Source organism: Microcaecilia unicolor, chromosome 7 (genome assembly GCF_901765095.1).
Source record: "Microcaecilia unicolor chromosome 7, aMicUni1.1, whole genome shotgun sequence".
NCBI lineage: Eukaryota > Metazoa > Chordata > Amphibia > Gymnophiona > Siphonopidae > Microcaecilia > Microcaecilia unicolor.
This window is the reverse complement of record NC_044037.1, coordinates 280803478-280828308: the sequence shown is the minus strand read 5'-3', so window position 1 is coordinate 280828308 and position 24831 is coordinate 280803478. Positions and strand designations below refer to the sequence as shown.

The 24831-nt window shown below is 42.6% G+C and overlaps 1 protein-coding gene across 1 annotated transcript in view; it reads right to left on the bottom strand.

The window, feature by feature from the left end:
- Nucleotides 1–24831, bottom strand: part of LOC115474685 (ropporin-1-like) — a 59520-nt gene that overhangs the window by 12877 nt on the left and 21812 nt on the right. The window contains exons 2-3 of the mRNA XM_030210289.1: nucleotides 24291–24408; nucleotides 10952–11113 (exon numbers count right to left, since the gene is read on the bottom strand). Coding sequence (XP_030066149.1) covers nucleotides 10952–11113; nucleotides 24291–24408 — 280 coding nt within the window. The remainder of the gene's footprint in view (nucleotides 1–10951; nucleotides 11114–24290; nucleotides 24409–24831) is intronic.

Sequence of the window (24831 nt, the reverse complement as noted above, 5' to 3'; positions counted from 1 at the left end):
GGAAGTTGTGTCAGCGGAGGGCGGGACAGACAGAGCGAGGGAAGGCCCGATGAGACGGTGCACATTTCTTTTACGTGCAGGCGTGAGGCGCTGCACCTCGCTTCGGATTCCGATATTTTTTTAAAGGTACGGAGCTGGTTGGACGGAAGAGGGTGGGCACTGGGTCGGGGGGGTGTTGTTGCGCCGAGGGAGGGGGTATGTCATCGTGCTGCACCCGGGGGGGGGGGTGCAAATGCGACCCGCCCCGCCCCGGTGGCAGCCCCCCTTGCTACGCCACTGCCCTGATACTTAAATATATGTAAATATATTAAGTATTAGGGTTTATAGTGGACAAACTGCACCATTTTGGCAGCTTTCCACTAAACTGTATTCAATTTATATCCTTGTGGAAATTTGGCCAAATAGTTATCATAACTGTGGAAACCTCCTGATATGGCTGGGAACATGTCCCGTGGGTAAGAAACCAGGAGTCCCAGAGTGAAGATGAACCAAATTTTATTAATCAATATATCGACTCGACACAACGTTTTGTTTCGGCCAAAAGGCCTACATCAGGAGTCTAAAAATAAAGACCATATATAAAAATAATGTAAACAAAATATATAAAAGACAGGTAATGTTTAAAAACAGTAATAATACAAAATACATATATAATCTGGAATGTAAGATGAGGACCAAAACAGCAAAAACATACAAATTGTAATGGTCATGTGTATGAAAGATAAAGCAAATACATTTTAACAATCACTAAACTTCAAAACATATATGAGAAATTGATTAAAAAATATATTTTAACAATCACTAAACTTCAAAATATATATTTGAGAAATTAATATATGTATATACATACACACACACACAAATATACATACACATACATACACACATGTATATATATATATACACATATACATACACACATATACATACATACACACACATACATTGTTGATAATAGTAATAACAACGGTTAATGAATTGTGAAACATATATATCAAAAATTACTGTGTCCAAAAAAAGGTAAATGTATAAAAAGGAACATAAATATGAATAAACGCTAACTGCGCATTATTCCAATAAGCAGTTAGCGTTTATTCATATTTATGTTCCTTTTTATATATTTACCTTTTTTTTGGACCCAGTAATTTTTGATATATATGTTTCACAATTCATTAACCGTTGTTATTACTATTATCAACAATGTATGTGTGTGTATGTTGTCGACAACGTTGTGTCGAGTCGATATATTGCTTAATAAAATTTGGTTCATCTTCACTCTGGGACTCCTGGTTTCTTACCCACTGCCCTGTTTTATTGAGATTATCCGTGGGACTTCACTGAGTTCTCCACGTTTGTGGATTCTCTATTGTTTCGCTTCTGGGAACATGTCCCACCATTGATGCCAGTGATATGAGTGCTGCCCCTCCTCTCCCTCTGCAGCATAGCTAATAGATGATTGAGTCAAGCACTTCTAACTTATTGATGTTGCAACCAATATCTCTCCCTTGCATGGTTCCAGTCAACTGATTGAAACCATGCAAGAAGGAGAAAAGAGAAAGAGGTACCTGTTGCAGTACAAGCAGCAGGGTTAGAAATAACCACATCATTGGTTCTTCTCTCCTACCAGACCATAGAGGGAGGAGGGAAAACAGGGCTTATGAGGTAAGTAGGAGAGGCATTAAAAGTTTAAGGATGGCATAGTTATGGGAGAATGGAGACCTGAGGATAAGGAAGAGAGAGAATGTCAAGATCCTGGGACTGGTAGAAGGGGAGAGAGTGGAGACAGTGGGATTAGAACTAGAAGGAAAAGGAGGGTGTGGGAACACAGGGACTAGTTGGGGTGGAGAGCACAAGGTAGGCAGGGGGCAAAAGTCTGAAGGCTCACCTAGGACGCCTCATACTTTCGCTCTGACGGTCATCTTTTTTTCTACAGGTGATTCATTTTTATGCACCCTAGTAGTCTTATGGCTCTTGCCATTGCTTTTGTTATCATTTATTAAACCTTTACTATACCGCTCATGTTGAACACAAGTCAGAGTGGTTTACAAAGGTAATGTTGAGATCATCTGATACAACCTCTTTCATTTCAATACCTCATGCTCTATCAGGTAGTGCTTGCTTGCATTTCTGATTTTAAATAAACTGATAGTTAATAAACTTGTACATACATATAATACCCTGTTTCCCCGAAAGTAAGACATCCCCCAAAAATAAGACCTAGTAGAGGTTTTCCTGAATTGGTAGATATAAGGCCTCCCCCGAAAGTAAGACCTAGCAAATTTTTGTTTGAAAGCAGGGCCACTAAGAGCCGGACAAGGCTGCCCTGGCCGCCCCCCCCCCACCCGAGGTCGCCGGGCCCCCCTCCACCCACCCTCCGTCGCTCCCGGAACTAACCTTAAACGTCTCCTTTCACCTTCGCAGCAAGCAGCAGCAGCAGGGCAGACCTCTCCTTCCTTCCGTGCCCCGCCCTCGCGGACGTTACGTCAGGCGAGGGCGGGACACGGAAGGAAGGAGTGGCCTGCCCTGTTGCTGCTTGCTGCAAAGGTGAAAGGAGGCATTTAAGGTTAGTTCCGGGAGCGACAGAGGGCGGGCGGGCCAACCCCGATCCAACCCCGATGTTTCCCCGAAAAATAAGACAGCCCCTGAAAATAAGACCTAGCGCATTTTGGGGGTCAAAACTTAATATAAGACAGTGTCTTATTTTCGGGGAAACACGGTAGTTATGGAACACTTTCTTACAGATTTTGGAAAATTGAATACGTGTTTTTCTTCTAAGTGTCTATCTTTTGTAAAAGCATGGTTGTGCTGAAGTCAGTATTAGTTCTATGAATCCCCAATTTTTAACTTTTTCTTTAATTTTTCATAGTGTGCAAAAAAAACATTACTTGATTACCATAATTTGGTAACAGTTCTATTGTGAACTGAGAAGAAGGTTCTTTAGATCACCATCTGTATTTAGTGTTTACTGTTCTATTCACAACAAATTTTTATTATGTTCCCAAAGATTCAAAGGGATCATTTCAGAATTATTTCTGTTTTGGAGCCATGTGTATGAATAAATGTGTACATATCCTTAAAATTATGCTCCATTAGTTCATTTGATTTGTTTGCTTGTTCTTATATCTCAGTAGCTAAATATTGTTATATTTGTGCCCTGTTGTTAGAGAGAGACCCAGCTATAATTTGTATAGCTATCGTGTGGTGCTTGAAGGATAAGTGCATATCCCTTAGCATCCTATCAACCAGTTCAGACAAATGGGTTGTGTTCATTTACCAGAAGATGGAGACAGAGGAAGAAAATAGTCCTCAAGTGACTCACTCCTTAAGAGTATTATGTAGAATAGAATGTTCAGTATTTCTCTGTCTTCCAAGCGGATGGATGGCAGGTTTATTTATTTATTAGAATTTATTTACCACCTTTTTGAAAGGAATTCACTCAAGGCGGTGTATAATAAGAATAAATCAAACATGAGCAATAGACAATTACAGCAGTAAAAACATTCAAATAACAGTACAAAATATGGCATCTCTCTATATAAAAGGCAACCCCAACGTTCTGAAGCCTCCACGGAAGTTGAGGCGCCCGAGATATCTGGTGTGCCCTGGAGTGTCTGCACCACCCTCGCGTCAAAACGTCATGACGTCGAGGGCGGAGCTATGACACTCGAGGGCCGAAACGGAAACGCCACAGGCACGGCCACGGAGGCGCAGCAAAAAAAAAAAAAAACCCTCCCCACACACAGCGACGCGAACCCCGAACAAGGCAAGTAGCTCAGACGGACGGAGGGAGGGGGCCCCTTGCTAGCGCCCGTTTCATTGTGCTCAGAAACGGGCATTTTTTCCTAGTAGTATACTATTTACAGTGCCAACACAATACATAATATAACACTTTAATTGACAGTGTAGGGTATAAGCAAAGATGGAACATATAGATAGGTAACAGAGTAAGAGCAGTTAGAAAGTAAGGTGACTACTTTAAAGAAAGTTAACAGCCCTGCTTCTGACCTGATGTCTAACTAGTTTCAGTTGAGCTTTAACTATCCTTTTGGGGTTTTGTGCTCCTGATCCAGCTTTATACTGAGTCTCCATTGAGTTGGGGGTGCCTATCTGGCTTGTTCTCCTGAACCAGCTTCTCAGCTATGTTTCAGTCGAGTTGGAAAGTGCCCTCCTGGGCTTGTTCTACTGACCCAGTTTAATGACTGTGATTCAGTTGAGTTGGGGGTGCCTTCTTTGGCATATGCTCCTGTTAAAAAGAAGAGACTGCTGTTCTGTGGAACTGAGATATATCTCAGAGATCTCTAAGATCCCGATATGTCGGTCTGCATTTGGTGAGCCTGTTCTGATTTCAGTTATTTTAGCACTCTGATGTTGTTTGTGCCTCTGCTCCTTATTAAGCACACACTGGCTTGTTTATATCTCTGTGACTCTCCGTAACCAGTGTGGCTCTCTGTGTGTGGATGATTAGCAGCTACTGTTTCATGGCATTAGTTTCCTCAGTATAGCTAGACAGTCAGACAAAATTCTCTTTCCATTTCTGTCAGCTGGTGTTTATTTTTTTTTCAAGTGTTTCCAGGCTGTTTGATTCACATTAGCAAGTCCAGGTATTTATTAAATCTCCTCAAGTTAAAAAAAAAGAAAAAAAAGAAAGTGTCTCCTTTTTATTGTTTCTCAGGTGTGGCTCCTAACCTGGAAAAACAAAACTAGTGGCTCTTAATGGGTCTTTTCTAGGTATCTCTTTTGACTCAGATTTAAGGACTTTTATCCTGCTGTTTCTATGAGCTGGGTTTTGTAGCTTCAACTTTGTTTTCTTTCTGACAGCAACTAGATTTGGTCCCTGTATTTTACCCTTTTCTAGGACATCTGCACTTTAGTTCATTGCTGTATACTGCAATTTGATGTAATTTTGTAATTTCTGGTGCAATCACCTTAATGGTTACAGGAGCTGACTTGAATAGTAGAGACAGATTCTACTACTTTTATCTCTGTTTAATGTGAATATCATAAGTACATAAGTATTGCCACACTGGGACAGACCAAAGATCCATCAAGCCCAGCATCCTGTTTCCAACAGTGGCCAATCCAGATCACAAATACCTGGCAAGATCCCCAAAAAGTGCAATACATTTTATGCTGCTTATCCCAGAAATACCAGTGGATTTTCCCTAAGTCAATTTAATAATGGTCTATGGACTTTTCCTTTAGGAAGCCGTCCATACCTTTTTAAAACCCTGCTAAGCTAACCGCCTTTATCATATTCTCTGGCAACGAATTCCAGAGTTTAATTTCACATTGAGTGAAGAAACATTTTCTCTGATTCGTATAAAATGTACTACTTTGTAGCTTTTTTGCATGCCCCCTAGTCCTAGTATTTTTGGAAAGAGTAAACAAACGATTCACATCTATCCGTTCCACTCCACTCATTATTTTATAGACCTCTGTCATATCTCCCCTCAACTGTCTTTTCTTAAAGCTGAAGAGCCCTAGCCGCTTTAGCCTTTCCTCATAGGGAAGTCGTCCCATCCCCTTTATCATTTCCGTTGCCCTTCTCTGTACCTTTCCTAATTCCACTATTTCTTTTTTGAGATGCGGTGACCAGAATTGAACAAAATATCCAAGGTACGGTTGCACCATGGACCGATACAAAGGCAATATAATGTCCTCACTTTTGTTTTCCATTCTACCTAACATTCTATTTGCTTTCTTAGCAACCACAACACACTGAGCAGAGGGTTTCAACGTATCATAAACAACAAAGCCGAGATCCCTTTCTTGGTCGGTGACTCCTAACGTGGAACCTTGCATTACATATATATAGTTCAGGTTCTTCTTTCCCATATTCATCACTTTGCACTTGCTCACATTAAACGTCATCTGCCAGTTAGACGCCTAGAGGTGTATTTTCAAAGCACTTAGACTTACAAAGTTCCATATGTTACTATGGAACTTTGTAAATCTAAGTGCTTTGAAAATGATCCCCCTAGTCTTCCAGTCTCGTAAGGTCCTCATGTAAGTTTTCACAATTCTCTCGCGATTTAACAACTTTGAATAACTTTGTATCCTCAGCAAATTTAATTAACCTCACTAGTTACTCCCATCTCTAGATCATTTATAAATATGTTAAAAAGCAGTGGTCCCAGCACAGACCCCTGGGGAACCCCACTATCTACCCTTCTCCATTGAGAATACTGACCATTTAACCCTACTCTCTGTTTTCTATCCTTTAACCAGTTTTTAATCTACAATAGGACACTACCTCCTATCCTTTGACTCTCCAAATTCTTCTGGAGTCTTTCATGAGGTACTTTGTCAAATGCCTTTTGAAAATCCAGACAAACAATATCAACTGACTCGCCTTTATCCACATGTTTGTTCACCCCTTCAAAGAAATGTAATAGATTGGTGAGGCAAAATTTCCCTTCACTAAATCCATGTTGACTTTGTCTCATTAATCCATGCTTTTGAATATGTTCTGTAATTTTGTTCTTTATAATAGTCTCTACCATTTTGCCCGGCACCGACTTCAGGCTCTCCGGTCTATAATTTCCCGGATCTCCTCTGGAACCTTTTTTAAATATCGCCGTTACATGGGCTACCCTCCAATCTTCCGGTACCACACTTGATTTTAAAGATAAATTACATATTAACCTAACAATAGTTCCGCCAGTTCATTTTTCAATTCTATCAGTACTCTGGGATGAATACCATCTGGTCCAGGAGATTTGCTACTCTTCAATTTGTCAAATTGGCCCATTACATCTTCTAGGTTTATAGAGATTTCATTCAGTTTCTCCGACTAGTCAGCTTTGAATACCATTTCTGGCATCAGTATCTCTCCCAAATCTTCCTCGGTGAAGACTGAGGAGTAGCCTAGTGGTTAGGGTGGTGGACTTTGGTCCTGGGGAACTGAGGAACTGAGTTTGATTCCCGGCATAGGCAGCTCCTTGTGACTATGGGCAAGTCACTTAACCCTCCATTGCCCACCACATTGAGCCTGCCATGAGTGGGAAAGCGCGAGGTACAAATGTAACTAAAATAAATAAATCTCTCCACTATGGCTTTGTCTTCCCTGATTGCCCCCTTTACCCCTTGGTCATCTAGTGGTCCAACCGATTCTTTTGCTGGCTTCTTGCTTTTATTACCTAAAAAAAAATTTACTATGAGGCATATTTTCAAAGCACTTTGGGAGGCTAAGTTCCATAGGTTTCTATGGAACTTTGGGAGGCTAAGTGCTTTGAAAATATGCCTCTATGTGTTTTTGCCTCCAACGCAATCTTTTTTTCAAAGTTCCTCTTTGCCTTCCTTATCAGCGTTTTGCATTTGACATTCCTTATGCTGCTGCTTATTATTTTCAGTCAGTTCCTTCTTCAATTTTCTGAAGGATTTTCTTTTAGCTCGAATAGCTTTCTTCACCTCACTTTTTAACCATGCCGACTTTCGGTTGGTCTTCCTCCCTCCTTTTTTTAATACTTGGCCTGGGCTTCCAGGATGGTATTTTTAAACAGCATCCACGCCTGATGTAAACTTTTGACCCTCGCAGCTGCTCCTCTAAGATTTTTTTTTCACCATTCTTCTCATTTTATCATCGTCTCCTTTTTGAAAGTTAACGCTACCGTATTGGCTGTCTGTTCTTTATGTGTAAGCAGTCAGTAATCAATTGCAGTTTTACAAGTTTTTCCTTTACGGACTTCGTAACATCAGTGTTTTTTTTTTTAAACAAAGAATTAACTTTTCTTATCTTCTTCAGCCAGCTGGCTATATTTTGGTATAAATAGCCAAATTTGATTTTTTTCCATCACCAGTATTATTCTTAAAATAAAATAAAAAATTCTGGACTGAATTGTTTAACTATGCATTGAGTTGTCCCAGTCAGCTCTTTTTCTAAGGTAAAGGCAGTTGTGGTTTTTCAACTTGCTTATGCTTCCTACGTGGATAAAACTGTACCATTCACCTTTTGGGTGTATTCTACCAAATTAGATGGATGCAGTCTGCTTCAACATAAGTTAGTCATCTGACTTACCAGATTCAGCATGGTAGCACTATTTTCAGTTACAGAAGTAATGCAGCCAAAGAAGTTTGGTAGCTAGTGATGATTCGGAACTGGCTGATTTGCACAGTTTTTTTCCATTCAGCTGTGGTTCACTTCCACATGTAGTACAGAGCTCTTACTATATGTTCCTGGACTTCACAACACCTGGGTCTTGCACCCACCATTGGGGTTGCTCAGTGGCACCAACCACCTGGACTACCTGGTTTGCACACTGCAGCAGGCTGCTTGAGTTGCTCTCCCAAAGCAGCTACTGATTTAGCTGTCCTGCAACATCTATCTGTGTGACTCATGCTACCATTGACCTATTCTTTTCTATTCTGGGTATTTATATCCCGCTACAATCAGCAAAGAATCTAACCGGGTTACATAAAGTTCAAAACACACAATTAAAGATACTGATTGCCCTACTATATTATTTATCCAAATATTTAGTAAAAAGATAAGTCTTCAATACTTTACGAAATTGTAAATATCCAGGAAGCATTTGAATTTGTTCAGAATTCCACAATTTGCTAGCTTGATAAATAAAAGAGCCATCAAGAACTACACCAGTTACAGTAGTTTTCATAGTTACAAAAACCACTAGTACTACTCAGCTTAAGCAGCTCATGTTTTCCATGTCTGTAACAAACACCTGGGTCACACAGTACTGGTATTTCATGGATGTGTAAACCATCTGTCATATACAGTTGCACATCCAGCTGCATTGCGTGGCTGAAATAGCTGAATTTCTTCTTTACCTTCAGTAGTCACCTCCATGTTGTAGTGTTCCCAAATCAGCAGTTTAGCAGTGTTAATATGCAGGCAGTGGCGTTCCGAGGGGCGCTGGCTCCCGGGGCGGATCGCCGATGCGCCCCGCCCCCCGGCAAAAGAACCTCCCTCCCCGGGTGCACGCCGCTGGAGGTGTGCCGCTCGCCGGTCAGCGTCGTTGGTTTCCATGCTCTCTCTGCCCCGGAACAGATTTCTTCCTGTTCCGGGGCAGAGGGAGCATGGAAACCAATGATGCTGACCGGCGCGCGGCACCCCCCCAGCGGCATGCACCCGGGGCGGACCGCCCCCACTGCCCCTCCCCCTTGGTACGCCACTGTATACAGGACGTGAGCCTTTTTCAAATGAAGGAAAACTTAGGATATGAGGGGACATACAATGAAGTTAAGGGGAAATAGGCTTAGAGGGAATCTAAAAAAATACTCTTTCACGGAAAGGGTGGTGGATGCGTGGAATGGCCTCCTGGTAGGGGTCGTGGACTGTGTCAGAATTTAAGAAAGCGTAGAACAGGCATGTGGGATCCCTTAGGAAAGGAAGAGTTAGTGGTTACTGAGGATGGGAAGACTGGATGGGTCACTTGGCCATTACCTGCCATCAAATTTCTCTGTTTCTCATGATACATTTACTTATTATGCATGGCTGTTTCAGTAGACTGCCTTCTCTGGTTTTGGTAACCGACTAGATACCGCATCTACTCTGCACAAATATTTAGAACAGTTTTGCCAGTTGCCCATATGGCTCAGGCTGTACAAGCCACCTACTTTGTGCAATTCTACAATCTAGCTGTTTTGTGCAACTAATTTAATAGTACTGACATTAGCCATCACTGTTACACAACTTCAGGTTTTATTCTGAGACTAATAGGTTATTATCCTTGGTTGTCCTATCTGAGTGTCTTGTGTCTCAGGGCCTTCATTTGCCATTCTTGCTCTTATAATGACATTTGGGTTTTCATGTCTGAATAGGGTACTCTTTCATACCAGGTCAGTCAATAGCCATTCTCGCTGGCTTCCGTTCTTTACTGTCAGTGAAGGATGATTCTTCAGTTTGCTTCTGGATTTTCCTTGATTGTTACAGATGTAGACAGAGAAGCACAGTGGTTTCTCAGCCCCTGATAGCTTTCTTCATATATTCCATTCTCTGGTTATTAAACTCCCCCAGGACTGCAGTTACAGTATCCCCTTCATAGATGTGCTTTGGTCTTAGGTTGTTGCCTTCAAAGATCCATTCAGGAAAAACACCAGTTGGGTTTGTTTCTTCCTTTACGTTGTTCTTCCATGGTCTATTAATGCTATTTTCTATTATTCCTACTTTCACAGGACTCGTCACCTCTTCTGTACCCTGTCTCTTTCCAGAGTCCTTCTGATTGGTCTTCGTTCTTTCTACTGAGTGCAGCTGAAAAGGGTCTTTAAGGCTATTCCAGTATCTCTTTCTCTCTCTCTCTCTCTCTCTCTTTCTCTTCTCTCTCTCTCTCAGCTCTTTTGTTTGACTGGGGAGATTAATGATTACATTTATTTGCAAAATCTGTTTTTGAGAGTTTCAATCGTTAGTCCCGCCCTATGTTGGGGACACTGCTTTGCTACATTCCATTTGTCTGGACTGGTCTGATAGGATGCTAAGGTAGGAAAAGTTATGATTTATCTGATAACTTTCTTTCCTTTAGTCATATCAGACCAGTCCACAATCACTCCCTGGTTAATTAATTTTATTTTGGTTACAAGCTATATTTTTCAGATATCATTGATTCTATTTTTTAAGTTTTCCTAACCTATTGTATGTCACATTCTCATAACTTGGTGAAATATCTGCATATCAGCAGAGTAAGTGCCTCACTGGCTGGTAAGGTTATGACCTGATTGAGCCATGTAGTCTCAAAGTTTCTATATTGGCCATCAAGTGGATTTTGAGCACCACTGCTTGGCTATTCTAAACACTGTACATTCTATGCTGCATAATGCCCTTAAGGGGCGAGTCAAGGACTGTTTTCTTCCTCTGTCTCCAACTCCTGGTAGATGGGACACGACCCATTTGTCTGGACTGGTCTGATAGGACTAAAGGAAAGAAAGTTATCAGATAAGACACAACTTTTCCTTAAGCTACAAGAATATGAAAATGAAATGTAAAAGAACAACTTACAACTCCCATAGAACTGCATGCCAGGGCTAAAAATTTCAGCCATTCGACGTCTTCAGCAAGATGTCCAACATTCATTATATTTTCAAATAAATCAACAGGAAGACCCATTAATCTCCACATTTGTAACAATTCACCTGATTCAATTGTCAGTTTGCCAGACATCTTGAAATAAATAACAGTATACAGATCAGTGTTTTCAATGACATGATGTTGATTAAAATGAACAGAGTATTTGCTGTAAGTAAATGCAACTATTGGTGATATCACTTTCTCTGAGGACAAGCATGAAATCACTTACCACAGTTGGGTAGTGTTGGATCTTTTTACAGTCCTGAACCACAAATGCATGGGTGCCTTCCTTCCTGGCCACCAAAATCACACAGGACCAGTACTCTATCTTTTTCTGTGGAGCTGAACAGACATATTTTTTTTCAGCACTCCTGAGCGCATTTTTTGGGTGTGCCTTCCCCTGTTGCGGCCTTTGTAGCATGAGTATGTGGGACCTTCTTCTTTTTAATTAGTTTTTCTTTACCAATACCTGCCCCCAAGAGGTGGCTCCAGGCCCTTTTTCAGAAGGAGTTGGATCATATCGTGGCTTGGTGCAATGCTGGGACATCGAGGTCGTCATTATCAACCATGGTACTGCCCCAGCCGATCCTGGAGGTCCGTGCCTTGTCTGTTGGCTATTCGGATGCCAGTGCCCCACCAGGTGTCAGTGTCCGTGTCAGAAGAAGAAGTGCTCCTCTGGAGTCTAGGAGGGGACGTGTCTTGGCACTCCTGCCCAGAATATGGACATTAGTCCAGTGGCTCAAGGTGAGCACAGACTCGGCCTTCTTTTGAAGAGTATTTTTTTGAGTTTGATATGGACTACTCTTGGGCATCTGATGAGGAAACAGATAGCCTCTTGAAGAAGGGATCCCTTGGTATACCCTCCCGTCCCACCTCAAGAAAAGAGAACATCTCCCCCAGAGGAGCTCTCCTTTGTCTCCCTTTTGAGGGAAATGGCTAAATCCATCCCATTTAATTTGGAGGCTGAGTACAAGCTCAGGGTCGCGACATTGGAGGTTCTTGACTATGACACCCCTCCAAAATAAGCTGTGACAGTGCTCATGCACAGCATCCTTCAGGCAATACAGATGAGGAACTGGGAGACCTCTCTCACTATACAGCCTATTCCTTGGAAGGTGGACTCTCTGTATCAAGCCAGAAGGCTTCCAGATTTGAGAAGCAGCAGCTTCCACACCATTCCATGGTGGTCAAATCCACCCTAAAAATGGCCAAGAGTGCCAGAACCTACTCTTAAGCACCCACGGTGGGATGCTATGACTCTGGAATTTTGTGGGAGAATGGTTTTTAAGGGTTCTATGCTTATATCCTACATACAGTCCTATAAATTCTACATGAGCATCCACTTGCAGAACTTGGTATGCAGTGTAGCAGAGTTTGCGGACACTCTGCCTGCACAGCGGGCTGCATAGCTCCATGAGCTAGTAGTCAAGCAGAAGGAATGTTGAAAATACTGGACTTGGGAAACCTATGATGCATTTGATGCAATAGGTACTGACATGTGCAGAGTCGCCTAGCTATGTGTTTCATACATAGAACCGGCGGTTCTGGAGAAACTATTGGGAACAAGATGGAGGAGGTTGCCTTCCTCATCAAAAAGCATACTGATACCATGAAGTCCCTGTCTCAGCCCACTCCTTCTGCGGCCTCCATTTATCGGAGGTTTTTGGGCACTAGTCAGAGGAGATCCTACTACTTTCAGAGGCATAAATATATTCCTCCTGCCCGCCCTTCTCAGCAGTCCCAGGGCCCCAGCTCCTGCCCTCAGCAACAGCGGACCCAAAAACTCAGCCAGCTCCCCAGTCAAAGCAAGGAATGAGCTTTTGATTGGTTCCAAGAGGACACAGCTGCTGTAAAAGTGACCATCCCGCATGGCCTATCAGTAGGAGGGAAGCTAAAATTTTTTTCAAGCCAGATGGCACCTTCATTGCCAAGAGCTACATTTATATTGCCCACTGAAAGCATCAAGATTCAGCTCCTAGCAACAGGATGTGCTTAGAGAGAAGCTCTCTTCCCTTTTACAGGTCCATGCAGTTGAAACCGTGCCACCAGGGGAAGAAGGGAAGGGATTCCATTCCAAGTACTTCCTTGTGCCCAAGAAAATAGAAGGATTTTGTCCTATCTTAGACTTAATGGCCCTGAACAAATATCTGGTCAAAGAAAAGTTCAGGATGGTTTCCCTAGGTATCCTACTTTGCATGATTGGCTATGGTCTCTAGACTTGAAAGATGTTTATACCCACATCTAGATACATCCCAATCAAGGAGGTATCTTGTATTTTGAGTAGGGAAACTCCACTACGAGTATCGCATCCTGCCTTTTGGTCTCACATCAACTCCCAGGGTTTTCCTTGCCATAGTCACAGCATCACTACACAGATTAGGAGTGCATGTGTTTCCCTACCTAGATGATTGGCTGGTCAAGAGCACATCCCAGGAGGGTGCTCAAAAACCAATGTGGAGAATCATTTGGGTGCTGGAGTTACTAGGGTTAATTATCAACTACCTGAAGTTCCATCTCCTTCCATTTTAACAGTTGGAGTTCATTAGAGCCCTGCTAAACATGGTTCAGGCCTGAGCCTTTCTTTTGAGACATGACCAGTGGATCCTAGCTTTCTAATGGTGTCAGGCCTTGGGGAACCTAGTGGACATCACTTCTGTCACTCTGAAACTCATGGAACCACTTTTGTGGTGCAATTTGGGCCAATCTGGTCCAGAGATTTCCATTCGAAATTCCACCTCCACACAAGACATTGATGACAGATGTGTCCAACATAGGTTGGGAAACTCAGATAGACGTCCATCACACTCAAGGTCATTGGTCCACTCAGGAGACTCATCTTCACATCAATCTCCCGGAGCTGAGGGGCATTTGGAATGCTCTAAAGGCTTTCAGAAATCAGCCTGATGTACCAAATTAACCACACCGAAGTAGATAATCAAGTTGCAATGTATTATTTCAACAAACAGGGAGGCACAGAGTCAAACCTCTTGTGTTAGAAAGCAGTCAGGTTGTGACAGTGGGTCTCTAACTGTGGCATGATACTTAGGGCATATACCTGGTGTGGAAAGACAACAGGGAGAAAAACTGGAGGGGAACCTCTGCAGAAACACACAGGCAGCACAAACAGGAGAGGTGATCCAACAAATGAGGAACAGATGAGACTAAACAAAACAGATTTATTAAGGAGGGACCCAACTTGTCCAAGTTTCGGCTTTGCCTTCATTGGTAAGCTCTGTCGAGCAGGGACTGTCTCTTACATGTTCAGTGTGCAGCACTGCATGCATAGCGCTATAGAAAATATAAGTAGTAGTAGGGTCTACTAGCATATATTAATAAAAATCACAATTAAAAATAAAATCATAACGGTCCAAAAAAATATAACAGATGCACACAGAAAATGTAAAACATCCAAAATAAAAGACAACAGCCTGGTGGACAGACTTCATAGGGTGATGCAGCTGCACGAGTGGTTTGTCAACATGGACGTTGCCCAGGAGATCTTCTGAGAGTGGGGCACTCCCTCAGTTGGATCACTTTCAGACTCTTTTTCAAAAGAGAAGGACACCCATCTTTCGACACAAATCGGAAGATGGGCGTCCTCACAGGGCCACCCAAATCGGTATAATCGAAAGCCGATTTTGGACGTCCCACACTGCTTTCCATCACAGGGACGGCCAAAGTTCACAGGGCCGTGTCGGAGGTGTAGCGAAGGCGGGACTTGGGCGTGCCTAACACATGGAAGTCTTTGACCCATAATGGAAAAAAAAGGGCGTCTCTTAAGAGCACTTGGACGACTTTACCTGGTCCTGTTTTTCTTACGACCAAGGCACAAAAGGTGCCTGAACTGACCAGATGTCCACTGGAGAGAATCGGGGATGACCTCCCCTTACTCCCCCAGTGGTCACTAAACCCCTCCCACGCTCAAAAAACATCTTTAAAAATATTTTGTGCCAGCCTCAAATGTCATACTCAGCTCCATCACAGCAGTATGCAGGACCCTGGAGCAGTTTTAGTGGGTTCAGTGCCTAAATTTCAGGATTTGGGCGTCCCCGACTGTATTATCAAAACGAAAGATGGACATCCATCTTGTTTTGATAATACGGGTTTCTCCACCCCTCCATCAGGACATTTTGCAAGGATGTCCTCAGCAAAACTTGGGCGTCTCTTTCGATTATGCCCCTCTTTGTCACTCATCTCAACAACACAGTTCTGCTCCAGGCTGGGATCACACGGCAGACTAACATCGGATGCCTTCTCAACTGGGGGAAAGGTCTTCTGTGCGCATATCCTCTGATACCTTTTATGGGGAAGACTTTTCTGAAACTTAAGCGAGATCAGGAACCATGATCCTCAATGTGCCCTACTGGCTGAGACAGATATGGTTCCCTGTGCTTCTGGATGGAGTTAACCTACAAAGATCTGTGGAGGCTGGACTGTTTTCCAACCCTCATTACTCAGAATGAGGGATCTCTTCTACATCACAGCCTCCAATCCCTCACCCTCACAGCTAGGAGAGTGAGAGCATAGAACTTGCATTCTTTCAACTGCATGAAGGTGTCTCTCGACTCCTGCTTGCTTCTAGGAAAGATTCCACTAAGAGGTCATATAATTTCAAGTGGAAGAGATTTGCTGGCTGGTGTAAGGGCAAGACCTTAGATCCTTTTTTCTGCCCTACACAAAAACTGCTTTGAATACTTCCTACACCTTTCTGAGACTGGTCTCAAAGTCAACTCTGTAAGGGTTCACCTGAATGCAATTGGCACTTATCACCATTCGGAAGATAGGCCCATCTTGATACAGCCTTTAGTTGTTCATTTGTTTGTTTGTTGTTACATTTGTACCCTGCGCTTTCCCACTCATGGCAGGCTCAATGCGGCTTACATGGGGCAATGGAGGGTTTTTTATGAGAGGTTTGCTTTTGACTTAAGCCCCCAATCAAACCACCTCAATGTCCTCACCAAGCTGATGAAAGCTCCTTTTGAGCTGTTTGACACTTGCCATCTGAAGTTTATGACCTGGAAGGTTTTTTCTTGATGGCGGTCACTTCAGCACATGGAGTCAGTGAGCTTTAGGCCCTAGTAGGTAATCTACCTTATACAAAGTTCCATTGCAACAGAGCAGTTCTCCGCATGCATCCTAAGTTCCTACCAAAGGTTGTGTCAGATTTCCATCTTAGTCAACTGTTCTACCAATATTTTCTCCAAAACCTCATGCCCATCCTGGCAAAAGTGCTCTGCACACCTTGGGCTTCAAGCGATCCTTGGGCTTCTATCTAGTCCAGCCAGCTTTTTGTTTCTTTTGGCCTGAACAGGACAGGGACAGCCGTTTGTAAATGCAGTTTTTCCAATTGACTAACAGATTGTATCTTCTTCACTTGTGCCCAGGCTGGGCTGATTCTGAGGGGTCATGGTTCACAATGTCGGAGCCATAGCTGCATCGGTAGCCCACTTGAATTCAGCCTCTATTGAGAACATTTGCCAAAGCTGAAATGTGGTCTTCAGTTCACACATTCACATCTCATTACTGCCTTGGGTAGGATTCCCGATGTGACAGTCAGTTCAGTTAGACAGTTCTCCAAAACTTGTTTGGAGTCTAGTATCCAACTTAACCCTCCTAAGCCCATTTTTGTTCTTTTCCAGGCTGCATCAACACAACAGGAATGTACATTATCTTTAGTGTGATTGGTTACTGGTTGGCTTTACCTGTTGCAAGTCTCTATTGTCTGGTATTTGTTGTTTTTGGGGAGCCTGGTATCTGGGGATTCCCAGCTGTGGTAAGTGATATCCTGCTTGGCCTTGGAGAAAACAAAGTTACTCACCTGTAACAGCAGGACATACATTTTCACAAATCCTCATTTCTCCTCTAGGGGTATATTCTCTAAGCTTTTGTATTCTACTGCTGGTTCTGCGTGATTGAAGTGAGCAGGAAGGAACCAGTGAACACACACTTTGGGGCTGCCAGAGGCTTCTCGAAAAGTCAGGACACTGAGTAGTATCCATGCCTGGATCTGTCGGATGACATCACCCAATGTGTGTGTTGCTGTCCTCAGAGAACCCCAGCTACAGGTGAGTAACTTTACTATATTGTTGAAAAGTGTATAACTAATATTTCTACTTCATTAATTACCACTCACCTTGCCTTGAATTTAAAGAAGACTGACGTTTTGATTGTTACCAAGTCTGCAGATGATTTGATCTATCAGGGCAAATTATTCTAATTCAAATGAAGGCGCACTGTTTAGGAGTGTTACCTCATTGTCAGTTATCAACAAAGCCACAGAACCTGAAACTGGTTCAAAGTTCATTTTTTAAAGTTAAGAGTGCTATGAAGATTAAAATAATTTTTATCACCAAAAGTCTCTCAGATTGTGGTACAAACACTTAGGTCAGTATTTAAACCAGGTGGTCACCATGTTTGTTTGTTTTTTAAATCCTGGCTTTAGCGATTTTTAAAAATGCATATATTCAGCACCACGACATGGATAGACAGCAACACTACATACAAGTGCTGTAGAATGTGGTGAATAGTGAAGTGCCATAAGGATACGTGCTGGGACTCGTGCTTTTAATCTGGAAATGGGAATGATGAGTGAGGTGATCAAAGTTGCAAAAAAACATGAAACTATTTAAATTTGTGAAACTACACGTGGAGCTTGGGAATCTGGCAAGCTGGGCATCCATATGGCAGATTAAATTTAATGTAGACAAGTTCAAAGTGATGCACATTGGGAAGAGTGGAGGAGTGGCCTAGTGGTTAGGGTGGTGGACTTTGGTCCTGGGGAACTGAGGAACTGAGTTCGATTCCCACTTCAGGCACAGGCAGCTCCTTGTGACTCTGGGCAAGTCACTTAACCCTCCATTGCCCCATGTAAGCCGCATTGAGCCTGCCATGAGTGGGAAAGCGCAGGGTACAAATGTAACAAAAATAAAATAGATACTATTGGAGATTCTACATGGAATGTTGCTACTATTGGAGATTCTACATGGAATGTTGCTATTCCAATAGCAACATTCCATGTAGAAGGCTGCGCAGGCTTCTGTTTCTGTGAGTCTGACGTCACAGAAGCAGAAGCCTGCGTGGCCACATTGGTGATCTGCAAGGGCCGACTTCTACATGGAATGTTGGAATAGCAACATTCCATGTAGAATCTCAAATAGTAGCAACAGTGGAGGAGTGGCCTAGTGGTTAGGGTGGTGGACTTTGGTCCTGAGGAACTGAGTTCGATTCCCACTTCAGGCACAGGCAGCTCCTTGTGACTCTGGGTAAGTCACTTAACCCTCCATTGCCCCATGTAACCCGCATTGAGCCTGCCATGAGTGGTAAAGCGCGGGCTACAAATGTAACAAAAAAAAAGAATAACCCAAATTATAGCAATATGATACTAGGTTCCACATTGGGAGTCACCACCAAGGAAAAGGATTTAGGGGTCATTGTGAACAATATGTTAAAATCTGCTCAGCGGTCAAAAAAGCAAACAGAATGTTAGGAAAGGAATAGAGAATAAATCAAAGAATATCATAATGCTTCCGTATTGCTGCATAGTGAGAGCACACCTTAAATATTGTGTGCAGTTCTGGTCGCTGCATCACAAAAAAGATATAGTGGAACTAGAAAAGGAACAGAGAAGGGAGACTAAAATAGTTAAGGGGATAAAAGGATATGAGGAAAGGCTTAAAGAGGTTAGGGCTCTTCAACTTGGAGAAGAGATGGCTGGGGGGAGATATGATTGATGTCTTTGAAACAGGGGCGTAGCCAGACACCCAATTTTGGGTGGGCCTGGGTCCAAAATGGGTGGGCAGAAGAACCTCGCCCCGTCCCACAGGTGATTTGGTCTTTCCTTCTCTCGCCTGCATGCCATATGGGCTATCAAACATCCCCCTTCTCCCGTATACCTTTTTAATAGCAGATTTTGACCAGCAGTGAGCAGCAACTAATACATACTGCTCATGTTGGCCCCACACCCTTCCCTCTGATGCAACTTCCTGTTTCCGCCTAGGCAGAAATACATCAGAGGGAAGGCTGTGGGGCTGGTGGGAGCAGTATGTATGTCACTGCTCACTGCAGGCGAAGATCTGCTACTTACAAGGTATGCAGGAGGGACACTTGTTGGGAGTTTTCGGCTGGTGGGGCTTGGGGATCCCTGCCAGCCACATCATAGGTATGCTGCTACTGGGTGGGCCTGAACCCAAAGTGGGTGAGCCTGGGCCCACCCAAGCCCACCCTTGGCTACGCCAGTGCTTTGAAATCCTGAATGGAGTGGAACTGGTAATCGATTTTCATTAAGTAAAAAGACTAGGGTTTACTCTATGAAATTACATAGTGGCACATTTAAAACAAATAGGGGAGCATTGTTTCACTCAATGTATAGTTAAGCTCTGGAACTTTTTGCTGGGACAAGTGGCAAAAGCAAATAGTGTAGCTGGGTTTAAAATAAAGGTTTGGAGAAATTCCTGAAGGAAAAGTCCATATACTGTTAAGTTAGATCTGGGGAAAGCCTCTGCATATCCTTGGGATTAAGTAGCATGGAAGTTTGCTACTTTATGAGATTCTGTCAAGTACTTGTAACTTGGAGTGGCCACTGTTGGAAACAGGATAGTGGGCTAGATGGACCCTTGGTCTGACCCAGTAGGGCAATCTTATGTTCTTATATGGCTTTCCAGTATCAGCAATTAGCGTCTTGCAATCAGGGCAAAATGTTGCAACCCATCTGGTGATTGGCTGTCCTAAATTTGATCATATTTCATCTTGCTTGTAGTCCCTGTGAGGATTACTTATCTATGCCTATTTAAAAGACAATTCTACAAACTAGGTGTCTACATTTATGTGACCCTTGCTTGTGTAAATGTATAGAATACTTGCACTTACATGCATAAGTTTACACTTACCTGCAAAAGTGCCAGCAGGGTGCCTAAGCGCTATTCTGTAATGGCACGCATAGCATACATAGCGTTTAAATGCAAGGGGGACATATGCATGGGTGGGGGCTCCCACCCTACACTCATTATTTACAGAATACTATAAGTTACACATGTCCCTACTTCAGTTATACACCCACAGTTTACTCCAGGTCTATGGCTGAAGTAACTGTCAGCATAAAAATGTTAGGCTCGCCATTATCAGGTTAAGCTAGTATTCTATAATGAAATTTGGGAGCCTGGATGCCATTATAGAATAAACTCCCATAGCACATCTTGGGAGCGCCTAACTGGAGGTGCCCAGTTTTAGAATTGTCTCCCCTTGGCGCTTTTTGTTAGATGCTGCAACTACACCGGAGGGAAAAGTTTCTCTGGTGTAGCTGGATCCAACATATAATTGCCAGGCCTTAGTCGAATATTTCCAGTTTTTCCCTTTTCAAGTTTTGCAGCATTGTGGTGTGGATGGAGCTTGAATGTGTACAGGACTTATTTGCTTTCAAGCATTTGGTTGTTCATTTAGCCCTTAGAAATCAAGACTCAAGACAAGATATGTTTGTTAGACTAATAACAGGTTTACATTGGGAAAAAAAAATCACTGCTGACTTGAGATAAGTACATCTTGTTTTATAAAGGACTGGGTTTGGACACTTTTTAGGAGTTCATTGGTGAGAGACGCATATCTTGTTTTACAGAGGACTGGATTTGGAGGGTTTTTTAGTCTGTCTTAGTCACAGGTTCAGGCAATATATGTTATATATCATATATTTGTTTGAAATGCTCTATAATTGGATTTTAGCTGTGTTATATGCATATGTCAACATGTTGAGATATTGAATTTAAAAACATATTTTGATAGGATAATAATGTTTTAGATAGTATTATATTTGCTTTGATATTATCGATTTAAGGCTATTACAGCTATATTGAAATCAATTTACCCGTTAGAGAAAACCTGATTTGCTTGCACCCCTCGAGGGCTGAACGTAGACAACCCTGTTCTATATTGTAATGCTGCACTATAATGCTGCTATATTATTATGCTATAATGTTGTAGTAGATGGTTGCGCTATGATCGTAATCTTTGTGTTGCTCTATGGTGTTCATAAGGTTGATTTTTAATATTGTTCAAGTGCTTCAGATCTGCTTTGTCAGTAGAAACTGACAAGGTCCAGAGCTGCACTACTGCTTATACTTGTGATGACATCACTGAATTGTCAGTGTTCTTTGCCTCCATCTCCTGATTGGAGGACATAACCCAGTCATCTGGGCTGGTCAAGCAGGACTCAAGGAAAGGAAATTAACAGATCAAAACAAATTTCACCTTATCGGCTACATGAAAGAGTAAATCTAGAGAATGTGTATTTGCAGTGGTGGGTCTCATGTTCTCTGATCTGTCTTCCTGTTTTACTGTACTATGAAAATGATTATTTAGTTTTGTAAAGGTGTGAAATCTTTCTTATTATTCCAGACTGGTTCAATGCTTAATTAACTCTTCCAAGTTTGGTACTTGCCAATGAATAAATTCAACTGTAATTGTAAGCAAGTAAAATATCCTCTCTGATTATCTAAAGTTTTGCTTATTTAAATGCTTAATTGGAGGAAAAGACTTCAGATGCTCGGCTTTCACAAAATGACTGAATTTTTCTATGTGAGTGACAGGCGAGCTTCCTCATCAGTCAAAAAACTCTCCATTATATTTTTTAATTAATCTCTATTTTTCTTTAATGTAGTGCATTTAGAATGAAAATCTAATTATAATTATAACTGGGCACTTATCTCAAATGTGGCTCGCATGTTTATGTTCACTCTACAGAGTGCCTCTGTTTTACCATAGCTTCTTCAGAAGCTAAACCCGTGGCCAATCTATATAATGCGCTAGAAGGAATAAATAGAGAGGAAAATGTGTAGGGTATCATGGAAATCTATATGAAAGGGAAAACAGGCGTACTGCCTACCTGCTGGGGGATGCATCCCATCCTAGACCTAAGGGCCCCTCGGTGGATCTCTTTGCCACTCAGTACAATCACAAGGTCCTGTTCCAGACTTCGGGCCCACGACAGACTAGTGTCAGGTGCCTTTCTCCTACATTGGGAAACAGGCCTTCTGTATGCGTGTCCTCCTATACCTCTGGTGGGGAAGACTTTGCTGAAACTCAAGCAAGACCATGGAACCATGATCCTGATGATGCCATACTGGCCGCATCAGATTTGGTTCCTTTTTCTTCTGGAGTTGTCCTCCGAAGAACAGTGAAGAGTTTTCTGACCCTCATCACTCAGAACAAGGGATCACTTCTACATCCCAACCTCCAGTCTTTGGCTCTCACGGCCTGGATGTTGAGAGCCTAAAATTTGCTTCCTTGGGTTTCTCGGAGGATGTCTCCCGGGTCTTTATGGCTTCCAGGAAAGATTCCTCTAAAAGGTGTTATGCTTTTAAATGGAAAAAGTTTGCCATGTGGTGTGACAGCAAGGCCGTACATCTCCTTTCTTGTCCTACACAGACCCTGCTTGAATACCTTCAACACTTATCAGAGTTTTGTCTCAAGACGAACTCCGTATGGGTTCACCTTAGTGCAATTAGTGTGTATCATCACCGTGTAGAAGGTAAGCCCATCTCTGGACAGCCTTTAGTAGTTCGCTTCATGAGAGGTTTTCTTTTGTCAGAGCCCCCTGTCATACGACGTCGTTCTCACCCAGCTGATGAAAGCTCCTTTTGAGCCACTGAATTCCTGCCATCTGAAGTACTTGACCTGGAAGGTCATTTTCTTGGTGGCTGTTACTTCAGCTCCTAGGGTCAGTGAGTTTCAGGCCTTAGTAGTGTATGCACCTTATACTAAGTTTCATCACAACAGAGTAGTCCTCCACACGCACCCTAAGTTCCTGCCGAAGGTGGTGTCGGAGTTCCAGCTTAACCAGTCAATTGTCTTGCAAACATTTTTCCCTGTCCTCATGCCCACCCTAGCGAAAGCAGCTTGCACACCTTGGACTGCAAGAGAGCGTTGGCCTTTTACATGGAGCGGACAAAGGCCTTTAGACAGTCCGCCCAGTTGTTTGTTTCTTTTCATCCCAACAGGAGGGGAGTCACCATTGGTAAACGCACCATTTCCAATTGGCTAGCAGATTGCATTTCCTTCGCTTATGCCCAGGCTGGGCTGACTCTAGAGGGTCTTGTCACGGCTGCATCAGTGGCTCACTTGAAGTCAGCCTCCATTGAAGAAATTTGCGAAGCTGCAACGTAGTCCACACATTCACATCTCATTACTGCCTAGAGCAGGATACCCGACGCGGCAGTCGGTTTGGGCAGTCAGTGTTGCAGAATCTGTTTGGGGTATAGAATCCAACTCCACCTTCCTAGGCCCATTTTATTCTGTTCCAGGCTGCACTCTCAGCTAGTTTGTATATAGTTTCAGGTTAATCTACGTTATGTCCTTGCCATTGCGAGGCCCAATTGACCAATATTTCTTGTTTTGGGTGAGCCTGGATGCTAGGGATACCCCACTTGTAAGAATACTACAGCCTGCTTGTCCTCGGAGAAAGCGAAGATACTTACCTATAGCAGGTATTCTCCGAGGACAGCAGGCTGATTATTCTCACAAACCCACCCACCTCCCCTTGTAGTTGTCCTTTATCTCTCTTTCTTTTGCTTTTGCCTTTGCCTGAACTGAGGAGTGTGGGCGTGTGGCAGACAGGAAGGCACTTCGCACATGCGCGGTGGGGTGTGGCACTCGCGCCAGAAGGCTCTAGCAACTTTTTTTCTATCTACTATGCCGGTTCCTGGGCTGACACGGATTGTCAACCCACTTGTGAGAATAATCATTCTGCTGTCCTCGGAGAATACCCGCTACAGGTAAGTATTTTCGCTTTTTGTGAAAGCTGAGCATCTGAAGTCTTTTCCTCCAATTAAGCATTTAATTTAGCAAAACTTTAGATAATCAGAGAGGATATTTTACTTGCTTATTCTTCCAGACTGCAATTTAGAATATGACTTTGTTGCTGATTTTTGTTTTCTTTAAGTTGATTTGTATACCTTTTTGTTTTGTCTTATGGTGGATGGTGTATATGCTAACGTTGTATTGTTTGTAACCTGCTTACAAATATTAGTGATGAGAGGGCTATAAATGTGTTTTAAATGCATCATTTTTGAAAATGTATATTCTCTTAGGCTTCTGCAGTTGGTATCGTGGGAATAGCAGTAGTCCAGATGAAGAAAGCAACAGCACCAATGCCCGAAACATCAGTCAAGCAAACTTGAACAGTGCACTGCCTGGACAACTGCTATAACCAAACTATATATACAATTTAAGCAGATTTGCTTCCATTTCGATTTAAGCATGAATTTTCAAAAATATTGATTCTTACTTTCGAGTGTAAGATCTTTAAGAGCTCTGGGGTCAACACCACCCAGTTTGATAGAGACATCCTTTCTTGTCGCTCCTTTATTGGTAGTGGCTCCCCATTTTGCAAGGCAGTGAAATACCTGAATAAAAAAATAAAAAAAAGTAGTTATACCTTTCCCATTTGCTAAAGTAAGAATAATTTTTCTGAAAGTTTCTCTGGGTCCGATTCAATAAGGAGTAGAGTCAAACTTCTGTTACTGCTGCATATTTCCTGCTTAAAAAGAGTACATACACATTCGAAGAGACCTAACTTTGAAATGCCAATTGCAACATTTTAAAAGAATGCATATATTCAGTGCTACTACACGTTTACGGGGCAGTTCTATAACTTGGCACCTCCAGCTGAGCATGCTGAGTCTACGTGCTGAGCTCCAATTCAATAATGGCATCTGTGCCCCAAGATGCTATTATAGAATACTAGTGTAACCCCAAATTGGTACAACCATTTATGCCAGCCAATGGTAGGTGTAAATGGGTGTGCCTAAGTATACCTTGCAACATGC